Below are 23,969 nucleotides of genomic sequence, written 5' to 3'. Positions count from 1 at the left end.
ATTATAAGAAATTATATTTTTAAATTTTTATATTTTGTGACATTTGTTCACTTTTTTTGTATGTTTGGTAAGACATTCCTAGTAGTAGGAGATAAAAAAAATGGTATTAATAAATAAATAGATTTTATTAAAAAATGGGTTTTGTTGCATGTTGCAAGATTGAATATATTTTGTGACATTTGATCATTTTTCGTATATTTGTTAAGACATTTCTAGTAGTAGGAGAGAAAAAATGGTAATAATAATAATAATAATAATAATAACAATACTAATACTAATAATAATAAATAAATAAATACATAAATATTATAAGAAATTATATATAAATTTGTATATTTTGTGACATTTGTTAATTGTTTTGTATGTTTGGTAAGACATTCCTATTATTTTATTATGTGCAAATACATAAATGCATGTACAAATTGGTGAATGGATAAACTGATATAATATCAGGTGACACCTGAGTGCTGCAGTCCTGACTCTTAATTCAGTTTCTTGTGGCCTTGTTGGTCCTGGACACACACACACACACACACACACACACACACACACACACACACACACACACACACACACACACACACTAATGACCATTCATCCGTCTACCCACACATACATGCATCCACCACTGCTGTCACCTCCTGCAGCATCACACAGTCATGCTGTGATTAGGGATCTGTGTCCCCATCTGTCATTCCCCCACAGCAACACGCTGGCAGCAGTAGGTTCATTCTATCTGATCCGGTGTAGTGGAAGCGGAGAGCAGCGGACCGAGGGGGATGAAGACTGGATCCAATAACTGTTGGATTCCACGCTTCAGGTGCTCCGGACTTCAATTATTCATGATCTCACAGAGCCGGCAGCCACACAGGTTACCTGAGCTCTGGAGCGGTTTCATCGAGCTGGATTTTGTGAGACGCGTGAAGCCAAATTAAGCCTTGAGGGGAGCGGAGTGCAGCCAACGTGGATTGGCGAAGTTAAGTCTGCATCCATTCGTATTCATGTTAGCGAGGAGAAAAAGGGATCAGCCGGTGTGAGCCAGAGGCAGAACGAACGGCGGGGCATTCAGGAGCTCAGGGTTTGACGGGAAAAAGTCAATTATACTGTGAGCAAGAGGGATATCTTCCACCGCTGAGAGACAGGAAATGTAAATGTGAGGGAAAAATTGTTTCTGAGGAAAACAATTTTCTGTCGTTGATACATTTTTGAATTAACCAAAGGACCCTTAAGGCCCGGACACACCAAGCCGACGGTCGGCCGTCGGACAGTTTGGGGCCGCCTGTGAGCGTTTTATTGGCCGATCCAGCATGTTGAATCAGTAGTGGAGCTCGTCTGTGAGAGAAATCACTCTGATTGGCTGTTCGGCTTAAACAAATCAGAGCACGAGAAGAGAAACGGACGTGAGGAAAGCAGGCCAACGAGTAAAGTCAAGAAGAAAAACACAGAAGGCTCTTCTCATTTTTCATTTTCATCTCATCTAATCATTCCAGATATTTTCAAAGCGACATGAACATCTGGAATGAGGCTAAGTGGTGAGTGAGAGTGGTGTGAAAATAGTCGGAAGACGCCGCTTTGTTTCATGTACATATCACAACAACGGCTTGTATATCTGCCGTCCTCGGTCGAATACAGATTACCGCCACCTGCTGGTGTGGAGAGTTATTTCCTCTCATGCATGCGCTGAACGTACGTGCTAACTGGCTGTAGTCTTTGCGGTGTGTTAAAAAAATGCAACTCGTCGGCTAAGGCAAAGGAGACGTGAGGCGACGCAACAGTCGGCCTTCATCGCCGCTAGTTCTTGGTGTGTCTGGGCCTTTAACCGTTTTTCATAAACTACCTAAATTGTAGAAATAAACCACGTTTCTGAACAGGGTGTTTATGTCTGTGTAGCACTGTGTATCTTTCTGCTTGGTGTCTGTGTTCAGGATTAAAAATACATCGTTAAAAAGTAAAGCTCCATGTGAGAGTCAGCTTGGATCCACTCTGGTATCAAACATACTGACACACAGACCAGAGACCTTTGGCAATACAACAGGACCCTACCAGACCCGATTGGACTGAGTATAAATTGGTGCCAGCCTGACTAAAGGACCCCTGAAGACCAAAAACAGCACAGAAAGATGCCAAATCAACTTTATGTGAGTGTGGCTGTAAAAGCAAAGAGCATCTGTCGTCCCTCACCTTGGTCTTTCCCAGCTGCCACTCGGTGCTGCTGCTGTCGTAGAGATGCAGCAGCTGGACGCAGCTCCCTCTGGGGTCATCCGGCGTCATCGAGCCCCGCATCAACACCTTGTACCTGGGGAGAACCGGTGAGGTAAAGCGAAAGGTTAGAGTCCAGCACTGTTGTGGTTCACGGGATGGAGCAGATAGGAGACTATTTGGAGAGCATTGGAATTAATCAAACACCTGCAGGTTATTTCGATGTCTGAACCTGCAGAGTTTCAACAGAGCAGTGTGGACACAACCATCTATATCTGTCACACAAGAATGAAGGATGATATACTCTATGTGTTCATATAAGAGTGATATATGACTGAGATGATGGGATAGAAGTCTTGGGTGTGGAGACAAACCTGCAGCAGAAGTCTTGGAAAGGTCTCCGGATGGGGAAGCCGGTGCGTCGGATCTTCACTGTCTCCAACATGCCGGAATATCTGAGCTGGTTCAGAACCAACGTCTGGTCGAACTGGTCAGGCATCTGGAAGCAGACAGCGATTGATGGGAATTTAGGATAAATATGAGGCTGAAAACAGTCACATTCACATCTGAAATGACAACTTTCAGACCCCATAAAGATGTTTAGATAACGGCTAAATATGTAAACATGTAAATATCTGAAAATGTCAACAACTAAGAAGATCATTTCTCACAGAGAAAAAGAGAGAGAGATCGTGCGAGCAAGATGAGATGGCGAGAAGAGAGAAAGACGTAGCGCGGCGGTGCTGTGAATGAGAGACAATAAAGTTCCTTTCTGATTGTTTCATGGCGTTAACGCTCTAAAGCACAAATAAAAAACCATCAAACACTCAACAGATGATTTACTGTGGAGACAGACGCTCTTGGTTTAATTTCATCCATTACATCCAACATGCATCAGTAAATATATGCAGCAGTAAATATTAAAACTGTAGTAAACGGGCGACACACTGAACGTCAGGCTGCAGAGTGTGTTTACCGCTGTGACCACCAGCTGTCCTCGTCATGTGTCATGATGCTTTTTCATACGTCAGTGGACTCATTTCTCATTTTTATCAAATTTTTTACAGCTCTTTAAATTCCTTTGAGTGCTGAATCAGTCAAACTATGTCCTATGATGTCTGCAGCTAATCCACACGCCTCTTCCCTCTCTACGCATGCAGACATTCATACATACATAACGCCCCTCATTCGGCAACTTTGAGAGAGACGTGCATACGACAGCAGCGGCCGGCAACGAATCAAAACCCTCCAAAAAAACACACTTGGCATTGAGATACCATTATGACTTACAGAAGTACATTCAGTGAAAGCCATTTTCCCGGGAACCCCTCTCACCCTGTGACCTCAGTGGGCGTCGGGGGCTCCGAATAAGAGGGGGCTTTCATACCCGCTCCTAATGACCCCCTTTATTCAGCCCCCATCGCTCCCTGATAGCCCGTTGATGGCCCATTTGAGCTGCTGACATGAAGGGAGGCCAATTCACCACCAGATCTTGACTGAGTGATTGAATGGCGCCCTTTAACTGCCGCCCGGCCGCAGAGAGAGCACCTCATTAGCATAACGTCCATTTGCATACGGCCGGGCCGCGGCGTACAAAGCCGAGCGGTGTCAGGAAGCTGCCCTCTGCCTCCTGCCTTTCTTCGCCTCCTGTTTTTCTATCTATCGTTTCCTCTTTCTGCTGTCATCAACCACTCTTTCTGGGAGGCTCTTACAGTCGCCTGCCCGGCTCGGTGAATTAAAAAAATTCTCCTTCTTTCTTCTTTTCTATCTTTATTTCAGTCTATGGAACAAAATCTGGAGAAGTTTCATGCTGTGTCAAAGAGCAATTTGAAAGAGAAAAAAAGGTCTGCAGCCGGTGCTTTCTCACTTCATCCGCGGCATTTTCAGTTTCAGAAAGGTCCATTTTGTTCTTTCTATTCAGTATCTCTAATAATGAATAGACTAAAGCTGCCTGAAGTGAGAATGAATAGCTCAAACTGACACCAATACAGACTTTGTACCTTAGAAATTAAAGCAAAGGTTGGAATATTTTACAGGAAAATCTACAATTTCTTTCTGGGTCAAATGCGTGCCAGTCATCTGCAATATCCATCTAATGTAGGGATACTCAATTTTATGTTTGTATACTATATACTGTACATTTTATACAATAATTAGCAATTAAATAAATGTATATTCGTGTATTTATTGGTCACATTTTGTTTAACAAAGTTAGGAAAGCAATGTTTAAGAAAAGCCTGATGTTGCCTTGTACATAAACCATTCAGTGAGACATACAGTTAATTAAATTAATTAAACACGGGTATCGGATCGGTACTCGGAAGCCCAGGTATGGCCATCGGTAATCGGTACCGAAAAAGTCGGATCGGCGCATCCCTAATCTAATGTCTTTTCTATCTTTGGAGCTGAAGAGTTGCTTATGGACGACCCAGAGACATGATAGTTTAAGAGAACTCGTAATGTTACAGCATACAATAAGAGACAAGATAGTGTGCAAAGCAGCTCCATGAAGAAATGGTTCTCCCAGTTTGGTGTGGAAGAACTTGACTGGTCTGCACAGAGTCCTGACCTCAACCACCCATCCAACACGAGCCAGACCTGATCACCCAACATCAGTGTTGGACCGCACTGATCCCTGCAATCCCTGCAACCAGGTTCAACATGTGGTGGAAAGACTGAAACCAAACGACTAGAGGCTGCTGATTAATGCCCAAGGTTTTTCCAGATTACCCATTAAAACTGTTGCATATGACTGAAATGTTCAGTTTTTGTTGGGATTGTTGGGAAATGATGCCTCCTTCAGCCATATCCTTTGATTTAATACAGTTTTGGGACAATATCCCAACTGTTCTGGAGTAAGTTATCTTAGAGTCCATAACAACAACAACAGTGATGCAAATCAGCATCCAGAGGTCGGACAGACCGTCTCAGGAACTCTACAGGGGCGTGACAACAATAGCCTGAGGGGGTAAACTCAGTGTCTTTCTCAGCCCAACTTCCCTGCTAAAAGACTCAGAGCTCGGGGCATTCAACAGGACAAAAGGGGGGCGTGGTAGTCCACTCCCGAGGGGGTTGGGAACCGGCGGGGGGAAGATAACCGAACTCAGGATGAGCTGTCCATCATTCACCACCGGTAAGAAGGTACAGGAAAGCTGCATCATCCTGAATCTTCTTACTTAGACATTTTTCATTCTGTATGTGATCTTCAGCAAATATTCACGTATTCTAAAGATTTTCCAAATGAAAATATGAAGCACTCTTTAAAGAATAGGGTCATCTTGGATGAAGTTAGGATGTCCATTGGTGTCAATGCTGAAAAATCATCTCTGACATCTGACTCACGGTTCTTAAGTTGTGTTTCCACGGCATGCTATGGGGGCTGGAGCCGATCTCAGCTGACATTGGGTGAAGGCGGGGTAAACCCTGGACAGGTCGTCAGACTATCACAGGGCTGACTCACAGAGACAGACGGCAACTTTACAGTTATCGTTATATATGGTTACAACTGTCAAGTCAAGTCAATTTTATTTGTATAGCCCAAACAGGTAGAGGCAGAGCAACACAACCTCCTCTCCACGCCAGATAGGTAGAGCAAGAGCAACACGGCCTCCTCTCCACGCCAAACCGATAGAGCCCGAGCAACACGATCTCTTCTCCAAGCCAGATAGGTAGAGCCAGATCAACACGACCTCCTCTCCACGCCAGATAGTTAGAGCCTGAGCAACACTGCCTCCTCTCCAGGCCAAACCGACAGAGCCAGAGCAACACAACCTCCTCACCACGCCAGATAGGTAGAGCAAAAGCAACATGACCTCCTCTCCACACCAACCAGATCGAGCCCGAGCGACACAACCCCCTCTCCAATTGCACTTCAGCGGCCCGAGTGGCAGCAAGAGATAACTGAACGTATTAACCCAGAAAGAATTAAATTAGATTTCCTCAGTTACTCAGGCGACCTCTTTAGGAGAACAGAGTTTTATCCTTTCTTTTGCAAAATGAGTTTCTGCCTCTTATTACACTGAAAACCTCAAATATTGATGAATCTATACTATACAAATACAATGTCAAAAAGGTGACACCTTCTAACTGCTTCTTTTATCCGACCAACAGTCCAAAAACCAAAAGGTTCTCAATTTACAATCAGATTAACAGAGAAAATCCTCACAGTTCAGAGGCAGGAACCAGAGAACATTTGATATATCTGATTTATGTTTCTACATATTATTGTTCTACCTCTAAAGTTGAAAGCTAGACGACCTTCGCTCTCTGTAAGGATCAACATTCTTGCTTTAAACAGGACTTAGAACATCTAAGAGCATCTAGAAGCCAAAGACCTCTGCGTTTCTTTGTCAGAAGTCTTGTTTGCTTCTGGGCGTTCCAGGTCTGACTGTGGGAGCCAGCAGGGATTATCACTCACTCCTTCACTGGGTTTTGGGGAATCCCTGGCTGGAACAATGTTTTCTGCACATAGAAGGACATAAATCCAACCTAAATCCCTGACCCTGCTGGATTTAAGCCTGACCCAGTTTGCAGGAGGATTCTTGTGGGTTTGTATTTCTAAAAAAGAAAACATCAATGACACAAAGGAAACCTGCAGAGGGAAGAGCTACTGAGGTGAAACCAATAAAAACAAAGACAGACAGACATATATCATGGACAATTAAGTCTCCATTAGTGGATTAGAAAATTACCTCCAGCTTCTTTGTGCAAGTTCTCGTAATGAATGAGAATGTCAGAACAAATGCTGTTTGCATTTTTGTGCGAGTTGAATAAAAAGTCTGAACTAAAATAATAAAAGACAATGCACTTATTGCAGGTCAGTGTTTAATGCTCTAGTTTTTCTTTTAAAAAGAGAAATTTCAGAATACCAACATGCTGGAGAAATAGCATCTACGACCTAGAGATGCAACAAACAAGTTTTTCTTCCATTATCGATTCATCTGTCAATCATTCTTTCAACAAATCGATCGGAGGTTCAGTCTATGAAACGTCAAAAAAGCAGTGAGAAATGGCCATCACAATTTCCCAGGTGACGTCTTCGGTCCCAAATCACTCAAATCACAATGATATGAATCAAAGAAAAGCTGCAAATTCTCACATTTGAGAAGCTGGAACCAAACAAATGCTTGGCATTTTTGCGTCATTAATGATTTTTAACACAACAGAAGAGATTAAAAATGACATCAAATCTTGAAAAACTGGCACCTTAAAGGGACTGTATGTACGTTTTTACACGTATAAATGTTTTTTAATTGTTTTTATTGCCAATGATTGAACAGGTTGTAACCTAACTTAAAAAATAAGACCTTCCGCGACTTTCTGGGTTTTCGCGAGTGCCTTTATTCTCTTCAGCTCTGCCACACAGCTAACAGTATGCAACCATAGCTAACGTTGGGTTAGAAGTGGAGTTCGCTGACACCATCAAACGACCAACACAACTCAGGTTTTGGACATCAAAACAGACCCCGAGCTCGCAAAATTCCTACTGGACAGATAAGCTAACATTACTGCCAAGCATGTGAAATATAAAGTGATATTGTGGTTTTAGCAGGCTAATGTTGGTAACGTTAATCACGTTCAGTCTCGTGTGTGTCGCCTCACTGTTTTGACCAATGCTCACACGCGTCTACGTAGTGCGAGCTCAGGTGGACGCTGACTGTTGTTGATTTAACGGCCACAGGTGTCACTGTTAACAAGCAATTTCTGATTCCTACATACACTTGACATGAGAGAGCACTGACGTTATTTCCCATCTTTGCATCACAAAAAAAAAATGAATCGGTGTTTGGGACATATTGACGGATCAACAGCGGTGACGTCCCGTTAGAAAGAGAACTGAGCTTTTCTTACACAACAAATCACCAGATAAACTACTTTTCTCCTCATCATCATGTCAGTAACCAAACCGCCTTATCAGTATCTATTCAACCTCAATCACGCTGGATGCTAATAACCATCATGCACTTATAAAGCAGACACAGCAGACCTGCAGGCTCCATCTCTAGTCAAATGCTTGTTTGTTTTCCTTCTTGAAATTCAATGTGGATCAATTTGGTTCTGAAAGCCTTCGAGTCCAATTAACGAGACAACAAACAGGAAACACCAGAGGGACTGTCTGTACGTCCAGTGCATGGCATTATATAAACCACTAATTCTTGCAGTTGAATTCATTAAAGGAACAAGCTGTTGCATCTCGTGCGTTATGGTCAGAACCGGGCTTTCCTCTAGTATGGTTCTACCTGACAACACAGACGAGCCTTCAGAGCCTTCCCATCGCAATTTTAGAGGAAAGGAAAGGAAATCTAACCAGAGTGCAAACTAGTAAAGTGCTGATTGAGACAATAATATTATACAAATGAGCATATATGGTGTATATAAATAGACATATATGCAGAGTATAAGTTGCAAACTGATGAAATATTGTATAAAAAATGTTGTTTAGGAGTATTATATATATTATCTCTATACACAGAGAGGTTATGCACATAGAGTTATATGCATATGGGAGAGGTAAGTGAATATATATAAGACGAATATTAGAGAATAGATTTTCTATATACAGGTTAATTACTGCTGCAGCTCTATTTTACTGTCTATGTTTAGAAGTGATTGAGCAGGAGAGCTGAATCGGTGTCATTCAAAAACACATTTAGACATTAAATGCATGCTTCTTTTTTAAAAAAATGTTCCTTATTAGATGGCACTTTCTTCAGTTTGTGCAAAAGACTGGAAATCAAGCTGCCTGGAAAGCGTTGAATGATGAGAATTAAACCGCTGCGTCTCACCTCATTCCACAGCACTGGAGAAACCCCTCCACTGGACAGTTACACACCTCCGTGCAACAAGCGTGCACTTGACCACACCGCTTCCCATTTAAAAAAAAGCAAAGCAAGCATCAGGTCTCACCGTGCATCCTATAGCTCCCGAGCTTCGCTTCCTTCAGGGTTTGTCAGATCAGAAACAAAACGGGGAAAAATGACAGAAAAACTTCCCCAAAGCTGCTGTCTTGTCTTGTCTCTCTCTCTCTCTGTATGTGTCTGACCGGCTCACACACACTCACACTCAACACACTCAACACACACACACACACACACTGCCACCACAGAGTCAAACAAAGGCTTTCAAACCCAGAACTCCACTCCCCCTTTTTTTTGTGTGGAGAGGGAGGGCCGTGGTTGCCATGGCGATGCATCTCTCCTGCTGAGGCTAATTTGTGCAGGCCACTTGTAGGGCCTGACAGAGAGAGAGAGAGAGAGAGAGAGAGAGAGAGAGAGAGAGAGAGTGTGTGTGTGAGAGAGAGAGAGAGGCTGTTTACATTCAAACGTGGTGGTGGTGACTTCAGTGTCCACTCACTGCAGCTTCTACTGGTCTGACACACTGGTTGGTGTGTGACGCTGCCTCAGACTGGCTGAACATGAGCCCATCATCTATCAACTCCCCGTCGAACCATTTTTCTGATCTTATCATGAGATATTTCATATCGTAATGAAAGTAAAATAGATGCATCTTTAAATGCAGTTTATATATTAATTAAAGCTGGTGCTGCATCATCATTTGTAATTTCCATTTATTTCAAATTTTTCCATTTATTTTATTCTATTTTATTTAAAAGTGCAGTAGGCCGAATGTTTTTGGCATCATTGGGCAAAAATGTCTCCAGCTCGGCTCTGATTGGTTGTTTCCCCCGGTCTGTGAAATCTTGTAGATGCTGTTAGGAGCCCCGGAGGACACCGGAGGACACAGAGGAACATGATGTATTTCAGATTACCTGTCTCATGTACTACTGTCAGGATATAGTGACCGTTTTATAAAAGTAACTTTTTTTTAAAATCATATTTGCTCCATTTCTTCCCACTGCTGCTTTAAATAAAAGAAAATCTAAAGCTCACAAGCAATTTCATTTTAGGTTTGGTTCATTTTAGCCAACTCAAAGGGGATAGTTTCTGTTTTTACGTTCCAGTCAGAGACAAGCGTTTTATATAAAACTAGAATGGCACTCGGAGAGCGCAGACCTCCGCCAAGGTGCGTGTCTTTAAAAACAGATCACAGCTCACAGCTGGCGGTACCGTGAGGTGGACGGCTTGTTATTAACACGGTGTGTTTCTATGTAACGTATCGGCGGACGCCTCTCTCATTCAACAGCCTTGTTATGTCTATATAACGTTACACTACGTTGTCTCTCATCCCGTCATCTACCGCTTTATTCTTTCTCACCGCCAACGGCCAGCAGCTTCCACACACACATCCACACACGGATCTCTCTGCTCGAAGAAGGAGGCGGGGTCATGCGTCATCAACGCGTCATCAGCTACACTGCGCATGTGTTATACCCTGTGGTCTTAATGCTCAGGCTGATCGGAATCGCCACCAAAATCTAATGGATTGTTCATTGTGCCACACCCAACCCCTCCAGAAAATTTCATTCAAATCCATCGCAAACTTTTGGAGTAATCCTGCTGACAGACAGACAGACAGACAGACAGACAGACAGACAGACAGACAGACAGACAGACAGACAGACAGACAGACAGACAGACAGACAGACAGACCAACGCCGGTGAAAACATAACCTCCTTCCGTGGCCTTGGTGGAGGTCACTAGAGTTTAGTTGGAAAGCTTCAGGAGGCTTGCAGTGCTTGTAGGGATATATGTATTGTTTTCCTGCAGGTGGCGAATGCAGAGTTGAGAGAGATTAAGAGCCAGGTTGAAAAACACCAGGATTTTCCTTTCTACAACAATAAGTAAATATCTGATTAGGTTAAGTTACGTTACAGACAGACTGCTACCAGATCAGTGACCTGGTGGGACTCCTGAGTCGTTGGCGTGTGACTGTGTCCTAATTGTGTTTAGAGCCAACAGTCTGTCCACGCTATTATGCATTCAGTCAATATATTGATATTTCCAGAGACTCCACTTACCATCTGCAGGAGTCCCATGACCCAACACACCGTTACATCACTGCACCCAAAATAGCTGTTAGTCAGTCAGTCCGTCTGTTAGTAAGTTAACCTCTCCTCACTTCTCAGAGTGTCAAAAAGAAGAAGAGCTAAAGGTTGAAAGTCATTCTGAGGGTTTCTGAGGCAGATCAGTCAAATATTCGTCTTTGTTTCCACATTGAAGTGTTCTTCATCCTTTCTTCTGACACCTGCTCAGAGTCAAACAGGCAGATGACAGGGACGCCTCTCGGGGGCTTTTAGGGGCCGCGTGCCGGGTCAACCTGACCCTTGTGTGTTTCCCCTGGGGCGCCCCCCCCACCTCCTCGCCTCACTACATTAAACCCCATTCAAAAGTCATCATCCAGCCTTGTTTAACATTCGATCAGGAGAAGAGGAGTCCAGACGGTCGTGTTTCGCCTCATAAAAACACGACCAGCTGGTCTCCCAGAGGACACCGAAGATACCCACAATGTGTGTCTTATCTTCAGATCTATGTATCTATCTGTCTTTTTATCAAGACATTAAGAAAAGAAACTGCCCTGTAGATATAAACGGCTCATTCTAAGGTAACTCAAACACGACGATTCTTATTTTCAGGTGATTATACACTAAAGAAAACATACTTATTAATATTATATTGCATTTCTGCCAATAGATCCCACAAAATATTACACACTGGTCCATTAAAGGCACTATATGTAACTTTCATAAGATCCTTATCAATGATACCTTTGGTTGTGGTTAAGTGAACTGCAGTCAGCATCCTGACATCCCTCCACGCCGTCCATTAACTCCTGATAATGGACAGCTCGTTGGGCATTATCCCTCAGTTAATGTTATGAAGCAATCAACGGCAGATCCATGCTGCATAGTTACTGTAAGTTACAGCAAGCTGGCCAATCATACCTTAAGCACTCAAGACAATATTTTGCTATGTTAGCTGCACACTGTTTGCGCTTTAGGGGAGCTGAAGAGAGGGCGAGGCACTTGGGAGCGCACATAACCGTCATATTCTTTGGATTTTCCCGGCAAAACAGTCCCGAAACCTTTACACAGAAATCAGTCCTCAGGCTGTTATAGGCAACCGAGAAAGTCGGGCAAGGTCTCAGTTTTTAAAGGTCCCATATCGTGCTCATTTTCAGGTTCGTACTTGTATTTTGTGTTTCTACTAGAACATGTTTACATGCTGTAATGTTAAAAAAAAACGTTATTTCCCTCATACTGTCTGCCTGAATATACCTGTATTTACCCCTCTGTCTGAAACGCTCCGTTTTAGTACATTTCAATGGAATTGCGTTGCTAGGCAACAGTTTGGGTCCATGTTTACTTCCTGTCAGCTGACGTTATTTACATAAACCACAACAGCAAATACACTGGGAAACATTTTGAATTTTTACGTTTAAAACCGTGTAATGGTGTAAATATTGTCAATTTGTGACATCACAAATGGACAGAAATCCTAACGGCTTGTTTCAAACGCACAGTTTCTGAATACAGTCTGTGTGTGTATTTCTCCGTATATTGAGCGCTTTGATAGTTTAACAGTATTTATACAGCACTTAAACCTGCTTTAGAATATAAAAGATCTGAAAATCTCACTTTTTACAATATGGGACCTTTAAGTTACGTTACAATCCGTTCACACATTGTAAAATATAAAATGATAATTTCATATAAAATGTTATATATAGTACCTTTAACTCTGATTTGGGGGATTTTGTTAAACATTTTGAGAAAATGCTACGGAGAAATACCTGTAGGCTACTGGGAGCATAAATCTTGGCTGGCAAAAACTGCTTTACAACATCTTAGTTTCCTTTAAAAAAAGAAGTGTGAAGTGTTTCCTCACAGATTCCCACAATTCACCTGCAGGTTAAATGCCAGCGCCTTCCACAGAGATGACCCTGTGGTCACAGAAGAATCTCCAGAAACGTTCACAGTCAGCTACTTAACACATCAATTAGTTTCTAGCAGACAACCTATGACTCTCTGGTAGTAAACCAACACCGACGACCAGGCGTGGGAACTATCAATAACCACTGACATCAGAAATCAATCAGTGATTCCATGTTGACCGCATTCCCACTTAAACTTGACACAGCTGATGTTTGCAATGATGTTGCTAATGAGTGAGAGGACGAGGCACCCAGACAGATATCGATAAGACGCTGATCTAAGAATAGTTCTGCCGATGAGATAGTCAATACTCCCGGGTAGCCTGGGGAGTTTCAAACCACAGACGAACACGTGGTGACGTCACCCAGAAGAAGAAGAAGCTCTGACTCCATCTTTCCAATCACAGGCCAAGAATACAATATAGAGCAAAGAGAGAGGAGCCTGGTTGGTGCCGAGGAAGCAACAACCAGCGTGATATCAAGCAAACACACCCACGACAAGCCTCCCTTTCCAGGTTAGCCTGCGTTGAATCCCACCACTCTTTCCTGTATATCATTTGTGTACATTATCCAGGCATTCTCCACTACTCCAGCCTGTTGCTAGGCAACCAGGGGGAAGGGTCAAAGGGCACCAAAAAGGGCCAGACACATCTCATTCCTGTCTGCGGCTGGTTGGCTGGCTAGATGGTTGGCTGGTTGGTGGGGGAGGACTGTTTGATTATTAAAATGACACACACTCTCTGTGATACTTCAGCGCTCCGACATCCTGACCTGCTAATGTTCGCTCAAGGCAAAATGTGTGTGTGTGTGTGTGTGTGTGTGTGTGTGTGTGTGTGCATGCATATCAGCACTCACCTTGTGTGTATTTGGTTTGATGCATCGGATGAAGAACGGGTTGGAAGTGCTGAGCGTGGACATCAGGGAGTGCAAAGAATCCTGCAACCACACAAACACTTCTGTTACGACTAGTATCACTATTATTACTGCTGTTGCCTCCACTAAGACTACGGCTACTATGGTATTTTTACACTTTGCTACAAACGGCAGCAGCGTGACGAGGTGCTGAGCGTCTATTCTGCGCTGAGCGCTGCACGTTTGGTGTTTTTTTTGAGAGTTGAAAAATGTTCAACTTTTGGTAAAACTTCACAAAGACCAACCGTCACGTCCTACATGTAGCTATAAGTGTTTTACAACCACAACAATAGAGGAGAAATGAATAAACATAGACCGGCGGGTCCGTCATCTCTCCCTATGTGTCTCAAACTTCCCTTCATCCAGAGCCAGTACTCTACATGGTGCCAACATTTTGGTATTCCGTATCATAGCAACCAGACGCAACCAAAGCGCAGCTGAAAAACAAAACGCTGTGCTTCGTTGCCCTTCTTTATTCTGCATTTAACAATAAACAAGTATTTCATTAGTTTTAAAATCATCTTTGTCGTTAAAAAAACAACAATATAGGCTACGTAATCATAGCCATCAATAAAGCGTATCTATATATAGCACTAAAATCCGGATAAATGAAGTAAGTTGCGCAAAAAAAAGCAATAATACAGCATATCGCGCTGTTGAGCCAATTATTCTCACCTACAACTGTCATCCTTGTCATTTAACAACCAACAATATAATATATAATAATAACAATATATAATAATAATAATATTTATACAGCACTAAAAATCAGGATAAATAAAGTAATTTGCAAAAAAAAGTTGCAATAATATATATATATATATATATAAATATTTCTTATAAATAAGGATTTCAAAAGGGTTCTTCCTGAAGGGCTGAGGTAACAGCCACCTCTACTACTAGAGTCAGAACTAACTGACTAAAATAACATGCACTTCTGTATAACGTGTCCTATGTCAGATCAGAGAGTGGTGTTGTGTTCATGCAGCCGGTCCCGGTATTCAGCACCGATCTCCACAGTGAACTTACCTTAAACTGGGAGCTGACGGTGGGCCGTCTGTGCTTGGAGGTGTTCCTCAGAGTGTCCTGCTTGTTTCGGCTCAATACGTGTTCAAACAGATCGTAGACAAAGTCCAACCTGACGAAGCAAAAAGGAAATAGTTAGAAAACACATGCTGTGATTTACGCAGAGTCTAAACGTTAACAAGCTAATTCAGATGCAGTACAGGACAGCACAAGAGCTTCATGATTTAATAGGAACTGCAGTTAAAATGGTTGTTACCCAGGTGTGACTGATAATGCAAAATAATAATGAATCAATTTAAATGAAAATTAAAATGTCGATCTATACTGGAGCAGTTTAAATGGAGCTCAGTGGACATACAAAGGGAAGTTGGTTTATGAGTGAAAGAAGGTCTAAATGAGAACATCTGGAGACACAAACCAACATGCCACTGAGCAAGGCATTTTAATCCCCAACTCCTTTTTATACATGTGAATTAGTAGATAGGATGAAGCATCCCTCTCTGCCTCCACCGGCCTCTCCTCTTCAGTTCGGACGGCTGTAATCTACCTGCTCTCTCTCAGCAGGTTGAGGATGTCGTCTCTGAAAGTGTCTCTGTTCTTCTCCAACATCCCCCTCACGTCGTACACCACCTGCAACCGGCCACAGGGGGGCGTCAGAGAGTTCACCAGGAACAAAGAAAAGAGGAGCAGCTCCTCTCAGCTATTCAGGTTCAATGAATCAGTTTAAAGTATCATGTACGACAATGAACTTTGTTCTTTTACACACAACTATACTTTAATAAATACGAAATAGACAGGCAGCACTTACCTCTCCTGCATAGTGCCTGACTCCAAAGTTGTGCACGGCAACGCGTGGTTTCACATAGAAAGAGTTTTTCTGCAGGAGGAGAGAGGAACGAGTTTAATTACTTCTGACAAACACTCCCAGTCACAGAGAGAGAGGCAGATGATTACTGTACAAACCACATCTGTAATCTTTACAACAGCTGCTTCCTGAGGGCCGAACTAATCACCTGTCCACCCAAATCATACCTGCATGAAACTGGGAGAATGATTTGTTCCTGATACTGACATAAAATATAAAATAAAATGAGTTTCTGCTGGAAAAAAAAAGTTAAATTAATGTGTGGATAAAGACTCGAGTCTCGTAGATGGTTGTCCTTTCAACCCCGTTTTAACAGTCTTCATGTCTCTGGTTTGACATGTCCAATAGTCTTTTATTTGATCATGATCCAGTTTAATAAGGTTGTAAAGCTTCACTGAGAACACAGCCAGGAAAATACTCACTGAAATATTTACAAGCGCTCATATTTATTCAAATTAAAGTCCTCCACCTCTTTTACTAGTCGCAGTCACATCAGAGTTTAAATCAAGTCAAGCTGTTTGCTGCTGCAGATTCAAAAACAAAGAACTGGACCAGATCAGATTCAGTATCCTGTTAGCAACAGATGCTAACTATCTTTAAAAATGCAGCTTTTACTTTTACCATTGAATGCTGAAATATTTATTTATTTATTTAATTATTTATTTATTTATTTAATTATTTATTAATTTACTTATTTATTTAAAAAGGATTATTAAATTCATTAAAAATGCAGCTTTTACTTTTACCATTGAAAGCTGAAATATTTATTTATTTATTTACTTATTTATTTAAAAAGGATTATTAATGACAGGATTATTCTGTCAAAATAATAATGAATAAATGACCTTAATACCAAAGTACTAAGATCTAAAACTACTAATACCACAGTGAAGAAATACTCTGTTACATATAAAAGTCCTGCATTCAAAATGTTACTTAGGTAAAAGTACAAAAGTATTAGCATCCAAATATACTTACCAAAGTATTAATTACAGAATAATATATATTATTACAGAGTTATAATGTGTTCATGACTTTAATGTTGCAGCTGGTAAAGGTGGAGCTACTTTCAATGCCTTTCTATACTGCTGGGTAGCTTCAACTATAATAATACATCATTCATTGATTTATGTTTTATATTAATAATCTAAATCTGCAAAGTAACTGATGTAGTGTGAAGTAAAACGTACAATATTCACCTCTGAGATGTAGAGGAGTAGAAGTATAAAGTAACATAACATGGAAAGGTGAAAAGGTCAACTGAAGGGCGTCGGGTGGATCAACGTACCGAGTGCTGGCTGTGGAGTTTCTCCAGTAAGGTGCCGTCTGTGGCTTTGGGGAAGTGACTCTCCTCATTCATCAGTGCCAGGAGACCCAGTTTCTATGGAAACACAGAGACATCATCATCATCATGATTGATATAATCATGATCATCAGCATTCAGAGGATGGATGGATCAAACTAGAGACCTAGAGCATTCAGAGGATGGATGGATCAAACTAGAGACCTAGAGCATTCAGAGGATGGATGGATCAAACTAGAGACCTAGAGCATTCAGAGGATGGATGGATCAAACTAGAGACCTAGAGCATTCAGAGGATGGATGGATCAGACTAGAGACCTAGAGCATTCAGAGGATGGATGGATCAAACTAGAGACCTAGAGCATTCAGAGGATGGATGGATCAAACTAGAGACCTAGAGCATTCAGAGGATGGATGGATCAGACTAGAGACCTAGAGCATTCAGAGGATGGATGGATCAAACTAGAGACCTAGAGCATTCAGAGGATGGATGGATCAAACTAGAGACCTAGAGCATTCAGAGGATGGATGGATCAAACTAGAGACCTAGAGCATTCAGAGGATGGATGACTTTATCTGCAACAAGATATATTTTAAAATGTATCATAGAAACTCTCTTTATCACCAACAGCATCCTCATCCTACTTCCTTCTGTGCACAACTTGACAGTTCTCAAGTCGAGCAAGACTTTTAAATCACTCCTCGTACCTTCTCGATCAGATCCAGACATTCTCCGTTGTCCATCCAGTTGATGTCGACCCAAACCAGGCCTTCCCTGCAGGATGCAGCCAAAAAATAAATAAAAAATAGGGGTCAGACATTTTACAGCAAATAAAAGACATGGACATCATGAAAGTAAACCCATCATTATGTCTTATTTGAGTCTTTCAGGGGACCTCTGCCTGCAAAGAGGGAATATTTCCCCTCCACCTCTGACTACTTGTTGCTGAGATTTTTCAAATAGTAATGAACGGATTGTGATGAACAGATGCTGTGCTCGTGTGCAGGTAGGAAAGTCCTACGATCAGGACTTCTAACAGCATTCTGGTGCCGTTTTTATCCAGAAACATCCGACCCAGAGGACGAACAGAAAGCCTCAGACTGGCTGCAGCTTTTACAAATGACACCGTTGTTGGTGGAGCTCTGGAGCGACTGCCTTCAGGCTGGTGACCTCAGCTTCTCTAAATACTGACAAACATCAGGTACCAATTGGGTCAGAGAGGATATGAGATGATGTTTTGTATATAAACTGTATGTGGAATACAACAACACTTGGCAGACTACTACACGCTGCAGGGCTCGGATTTTCCGTGCTAGCGTAACCAAAGCAAAGCAGCGTTTAAAGAGCGAGACTGAAGGTTCGATGGCCTTCAGTGACGTCTTATTTCACTTACAACGTGTTCAGTTCTGAAAGATTCAGTTTAATCAAGACAAAACACACATTCACCATTTTAAAACAAGACAAAAGCCTTTAATATGGATTGACATTATTAAGTTATTGCCCTTTCAAAGTGACCCCTTGACCTCTGACCTCCAGATCAGTGAATGTAAATGGGTTCTATGGGTACCCACGAGTCTCCCCTTTACAGACATGCCCACTTTATGATAATCACATGCAGTTTGGGGCAAGTCATAGTCAAGTCAGCACACTGACACACTGACAGCTGTTGTTGCCTCTTGGGCTGCAGTTTGCATGTTATGATTGGAGCATATTGTTTTATGCTAAATGCAGTACCTGTGAGGGTTTCTGGATCAATATCTGTTATTGATTTGTGTTGATAATTAATTTACAATAATAAATATGTACACACATTTGCATAAAATATTTGTCCACTCCCATGTTGATAAGAGGATTAAATACTTGACAAATTTCCCTTTAAGGTTCATTTTGAACAGATAAAAATTGTGTGATTAAATATTTTAATCGATTGACAGCACTAATTTGGTCCTTTCCCCTCTGACGGTTTTCTGCGATTTATACATTTTCATAAACCTATACATCTTAGTAAGTTAACCTTGTTATCTCACATAAATAGCACTAAAGCTAATCTATCTATAAATCTATCTTAACGTAGCTTAGCAGTATCTTAACTGCCATTTCAGCCTCTAACTCCAGAAGAGCTAACTTACTTTGGTGTGGTTACGACACCTTAAATCACATTTTTAAATGTATTGTAATGTATTGATTATATTGATTTTGATATAAATATTAAATAGTAGACACATAGCAAGGTAGAATTATCCCTGAAATAAATAATCAAAATAAGGATTATTTTCTTAACAAACTAACCTAATTCCCTGAGATTGTAAGAAAATAAGTGTCCACATCTTTTAGGTATAATGTAAGAGTTATGCCAGTTATTTTTGGGGTAACGTTGAATTAATAAGCCTAAAGAGCCCAACATGAAGGCATAACAACTTAACTGTTATTCTCATCAGCTAACAGAATGAGTCTTATTATGAAACAACGTTTTGGCCAAAGTAATGAACCGCCAGACGACAGACTTTTTGGAGGGAAGTACAAAGCGATCCAAGGCGAGTAAATAGCCTCCACCTACTTGTTGTATTCAAGTTGCTCCAGGGAGAAAATGTGCTTGTTAAAATATTCCTGAAGCTTCTCATTTGCATAGTTGATGTTGAACTGCTCAAAGCGGTTGACCTGTTGGGGAACAAAAACGAGGTGTCAGACGTCAGAAGCAGAAAACACAAGACGGAGAGTTAATGAACCCCTGAGGTGTATTTACTGATTAACAATTAAAACATGATTAAAATACTGTGGGAGAAAGAGGGGGAATAAAAGGTCATGCTGCTGAGGCTAATTGAGTGTGTGAGGGATTGGAATTTAATTCAGTTCAATTTAATTTATTTATCCGTTGGAGGGATTCTGGGTTCATATCAGACAAAAAGTGTTTTATGGTGAATCTTTCCTCGAGTCCAAACACACCTCGAAGTTCTCAAATCCAAAGATGTCCAGGATGCTGATGGACTTGAAGTCTTCTTTGCCCCTGATGCGGTTGTTGAGCTTGCGGATGATCCAGTTGAAACACTGAGCGTAAAGTGCCATGGCCATGGAGTCTCTGGAGTCCACCGCCTGCAGACGAGCAGCAGGGGAAAATACCACTCAGATATCAGTCAAAATGAAAACACAACTATGAGAAGACTTCAGTCACGCTTGATTTGTTTTAAACTAGCATTATACTACAGCAGGGGTCAGACACCTTTACTATCAAAAGAGACATTTTAGGCAAAAAAAAAATCAGTTTGGAGCCGCAAAACATTTGATCACTGTGATGAAGGTAACACAGTTTATAGTGTAAGTATGTAGTATATCAGTCTAATGCAGTGAGGGCCAAAGAGACAATGTACTACGGAGTATTAGGGCCACATTGAGGGAAAAAAAGAAATCAGAGATTTCCAGAATAAAGTCATAATAATACAAGAAATAAGTTGTAATATTACGAGAATAAAATCATAACTTTACGATAAAAAAGTCGTAATATTACGAGAAAAAAGTTGTAATTTTACGAGAATAAAGTCATAACTTTACGAGAAAAAAAGAAAATAACACGTAAAAAATTACTACTTTTAATATTATGACATTTCTCGTAATCTCAGATTTATTTCTTTTCCTCAATGTGAAATAATAATAATACTCCGTCGTACCATAGATCTACAACAATGATAAATTAAAACGAAAATGTAAATAAAAAACAGTTATTCATTTCCATTTTTATAAATCCACAGGGAGCCACTGGGACCCCTGTACTACAGTATGTAGAACAGACCGTTGCTATGTATAACAGACCGTTGCTATGGGCACAGCTCTGATGTCGGACTTTGGCGGACCGTTTTTGTGTCAAATTATTGATTTCTTAAGTAAGTAGCCGTGTAATAAGTGGGATAATGTACGCTTCTTTATTATCCCTTACGCGGTGACTGGAGTTTACTCACCTGTTCCACAGTGAGCGGTGTGGAGATCATCTCACCCCTGAGGATCATGGACCGGTGGGTCAGGACCTCGGCCATCTGATCTGGGTTCAGCCCCAGGAGGTCAGACGTCCGACTGAGAGCCGCTGATGATGTTGAGGAACACACAAACACTCATCGTCAGAGACTTCAGAGATGTTTGGATTGAAAGTTTCATTTTAAAACTCAGCCAACGTTAGCAAAAGATGTCTGCTCGTAATCTAAGTCATTTATGATAGTGGAAGAGACGGAGGTGAAAGACGGCGTGAAGCAGAGGAAGAAGGTGAGGAAAGTGAGGAGTAACTCTCTGACCTGATTTGGAGGAGACTTGCGCTCCTCCGGCCGTCATGAACTCGATGTTTCCCGCTTGGAGGATCCCAGCCAGGAGGCGCAGGATCTCCCCGATGTTCTCCTCTGTGAACTGCATCGTCCGCATGGCATTCTGGGAAACCACAGAAAAACCCAAAGAAGAAGTAAAACCTCAGGTCTCTGAATTCCTCCAGCAGCTGATTTTGTTTCTTCTGGGACTGAAAATATGTCTGAATGCTGCGGTTACTTCCAATCTGTCTCCAGCAGCTGATTAGTGTTTTGGGGTGTTGTGGATGTTTGGACCGAGTCTGTCGGTTTGAGTTTGACAGCAGTGGTTTCACTTCTCAGTCTCACCAGGATCAAATATTCAGAGAGTTTCTGCCTCTGAATAAATGAATGATTGAGTTCCATACATACATTTAATGTATGCAAATATATGTGGGGAATCAAATCTAATGTTCTTGGAATACAAAATGTAACATGCTAACATGTAGAATTATTTAAAAAACGTTTTTGAGACGTGTCATTTTTGACATTTCAAAACAATTAAATCAAAAAGTAATCCCTGGATTAATACGTCTGCTACTTTTAGTCTTCAATGAGTGAATGCATATATGCATGTACAGGTTTAGTGATGAAGCCGGTTGCGTCCTGCATACCAGAACATCCTGAAAAGTGGCGCTGTCGTTGATTGTCTTATCAGGGACGCAGCTGGACTGTCTCAGGTAATGGTAGCTGTCCGGCTGGGTCAACCCGAACGCCTCTGCAACAACGCAAACAAACACAAATACACATGCACACGGTGATTTCACTGCCAAATAATATGTCCATATTCACACTTTTGTTTTATTATCTCCTGCATGCACCATGTTGCAGCTGTAATACCCTGCGCTGTTAATATTACTGTGTCCCAAAGGTTTTGTATTTAAGGGGAGACACTACAGGGTGATAGATATCAGCATGAAACTTCCCAGGTTGATTACTTACATTAAGGGAACAAGTTTTCTGAAATTTGATGTTTAAATATGCAAATTAGGCGTTATCTAATGCTAACTTTTGAATTTAGGAGAAATCTACAGACACAAATAGACTTAAGTGTAGTAAAATAAACACGCAAACGTGTATTTTGGATGTTTTCTGTCCAGTGTTCAGCGGGACTGACCTCTCTGCTGGGTGTTGGTTCCTGCTAACAGGGCGTAGAATATGTGGTAGTTTCTCTCCCCTGGGTTCTGTCGGACCACTCGGTTCTGTAGGGAAAGAGAAGATATTAAGCGCTCATACTGATATCAACACAAACACACACAGAATCTCAAAGTCCGGCCCGTTCTCATTCCCAGGGCGTCAAATACAGACACGTTGTCACAGCCGTCGGCGTCTGATAACGACGCATTAGGCGTTCTATTAATCCATCTGCAACTATAGGAGGACAGAGGACAGGAGGAAGGACTGATACTGACTGATGTCTGTGTTCCTCATTATTCATAAACTTCACTCAGGAATATTATTTATTTAATTGACATTCTTTAGATTAGCTTCCAGTTAGATATTATTGAGTTTATATAGTGATTTGTTGTTGTGAACATGACCGCTGCTGCTCTAGAAACAAATTTAAAATACAAATAAATTCTAATCTTTTCTGAATTGAATCTTTTTAAAAATAATAATATATTAAAAAGCAATTATTTAGTAATGAAAAAGAACCGAACTGATAAGGAGTATAGTAAAGAGTAGTAGCATCAATAAAATCCTAACGATACCCATCCCTAGTAAAAAGGTCCAACAAGCACAGGGCTTTCATCCAGGAGACGGCTGTTTGTGTCCCGTGTGAAACCAACGTGTTGTTTGTCTTTGTGTTCACAACGTTCACTTTCACTTTACAAACAGTAATTTTAAACCACACCATGATGTCTTATCTTAAACCTAACTATGTGGTTTTGTTGCTTAAATCTAAGCAAGTGTTGAAGTGTTGAATTCACAATATTAACCACACATTTACTGCGACTGTAGTGGAGCGGCTGAGCTACTGGTGCGTGAGAAGTGTGTGACGAGTCGGGATGAGAACGGGTTGCTAAGTAGTACTCCAACCACAATATAGTATATCTTCAGAGCCTGAGACACTAACCCTCTGCCTGTTTAGATCACTGTCTATAAAACGTTTCATCCTTAACAGAGAACAGACTCTGTGGTCTTCCAAACCCACTACTGCAGCATAATCTGTGCTGTCGCCTCCGAGCTTCAGTTCCTCTGTCTTCAGTCATACTTTGGCAAAGTGATGATGAGAGTTTGGAACGTACAGATCAGAAGACTATCATGCTGCGTTAGTGGTTTGAGAAGTTTTTGTTTTACAGCATGAAGTTGTCACCACTGAGAGCTGTTGGATGAAACTTCTAAACATAAATGCAGTTACAGAGATGGTAGCAGGAAGGACACTCACCTTTTCTAAGAGGTCTGTGGTCAGAAAAGGGTCCGTTAAGGTACATAACAGTTGGAGACATAAGAAGCTAGTCAGCTGTCCTGCTGTCCGAGGTGAACACCGGGGTTATGCATGATTAAAAAGC

At 41.4% G+C, this 23,969-nt stretch overlaps 1 protein-coding gene across 1 annotated transcript in view; it reads right to left on the bottom strand.

Moving 5' to 3' along the window:
• myo10 (myosin X) overlaps positions 1-23,969 on the bottom strand; it is a 130,932-nt gene that overhangs the window by 25,293 nt on the left and 81,670 nt on the right. Inside the window, exons 7-21 of the mRNA XM_074650010.1 lie at positions 23,846-23,859; positions 22,574-22,658; positions 22,071-22,174; positions 21,415-21,544; positions 21,088-21,209; positions 20,081-20,227; positions 19,695-19,795; positions 17,845-17,911; positions 17,122-17,214; positions 15,777-15,845; positions 15,516-15,598; positions 14,972-15,080; positions 13,886-13,966; positions 2,574-2,698; positions 2,182-2,296 (exon numbers count right to left, since the gene is read on the bottom strand). Of these exons, the coding sequence (XP_074506111.1) occupies positions 2,182-2,296; positions 2,574-2,698; positions 13,886-13,966; positions 14,972-15,080; positions 15,516-15,598; positions 15,777-15,845; positions 17,122-17,214; positions 17,845-17,911; positions 19,695-19,795; positions 20,081-20,227; positions 21,088-21,209; positions 21,415-21,544; positions 22,071-22,174; positions 22,574-22,658; positions 23,846-23,859 (1,445 nt within the window). The remainder of the gene's footprint in view (positions 1-2,181; positions 2,297-2,573; positions 2,699-13,885; positions 13,967-14,971; positions 15,081-15,515; positions 15,599-15,776; positions 15,846-17,121; positions 17,215-17,844; positions 17,912-19,694; positions 19,796-20,080; positions 20,228-21,087; positions 21,210-21,414; positions 21,545-22,070; positions 22,175-22,573; positions 22,659-23,845; positions 23,860-23,969) is intronic.

The sequence above is a fragment of the Sebastes fasciatus genome, chromosome 11, assembly GCF_043250625.1.
Source record: "Sebastes fasciatus isolate fSebFas1 chromosome 11, fSebFas1.pri, whole genome shotgun sequence".
Lineage (NCBI taxonomy): Eukaryota > Metazoa > Chordata > Actinopteri > Perciformes > Sebastidae > Sebastes > Sebastes fasciatus.
The sequence above is the reverse complement of the archived record's forward strand: the minus strand, read 5'-3'. Positions and strand labels throughout refer to the sequence as shown.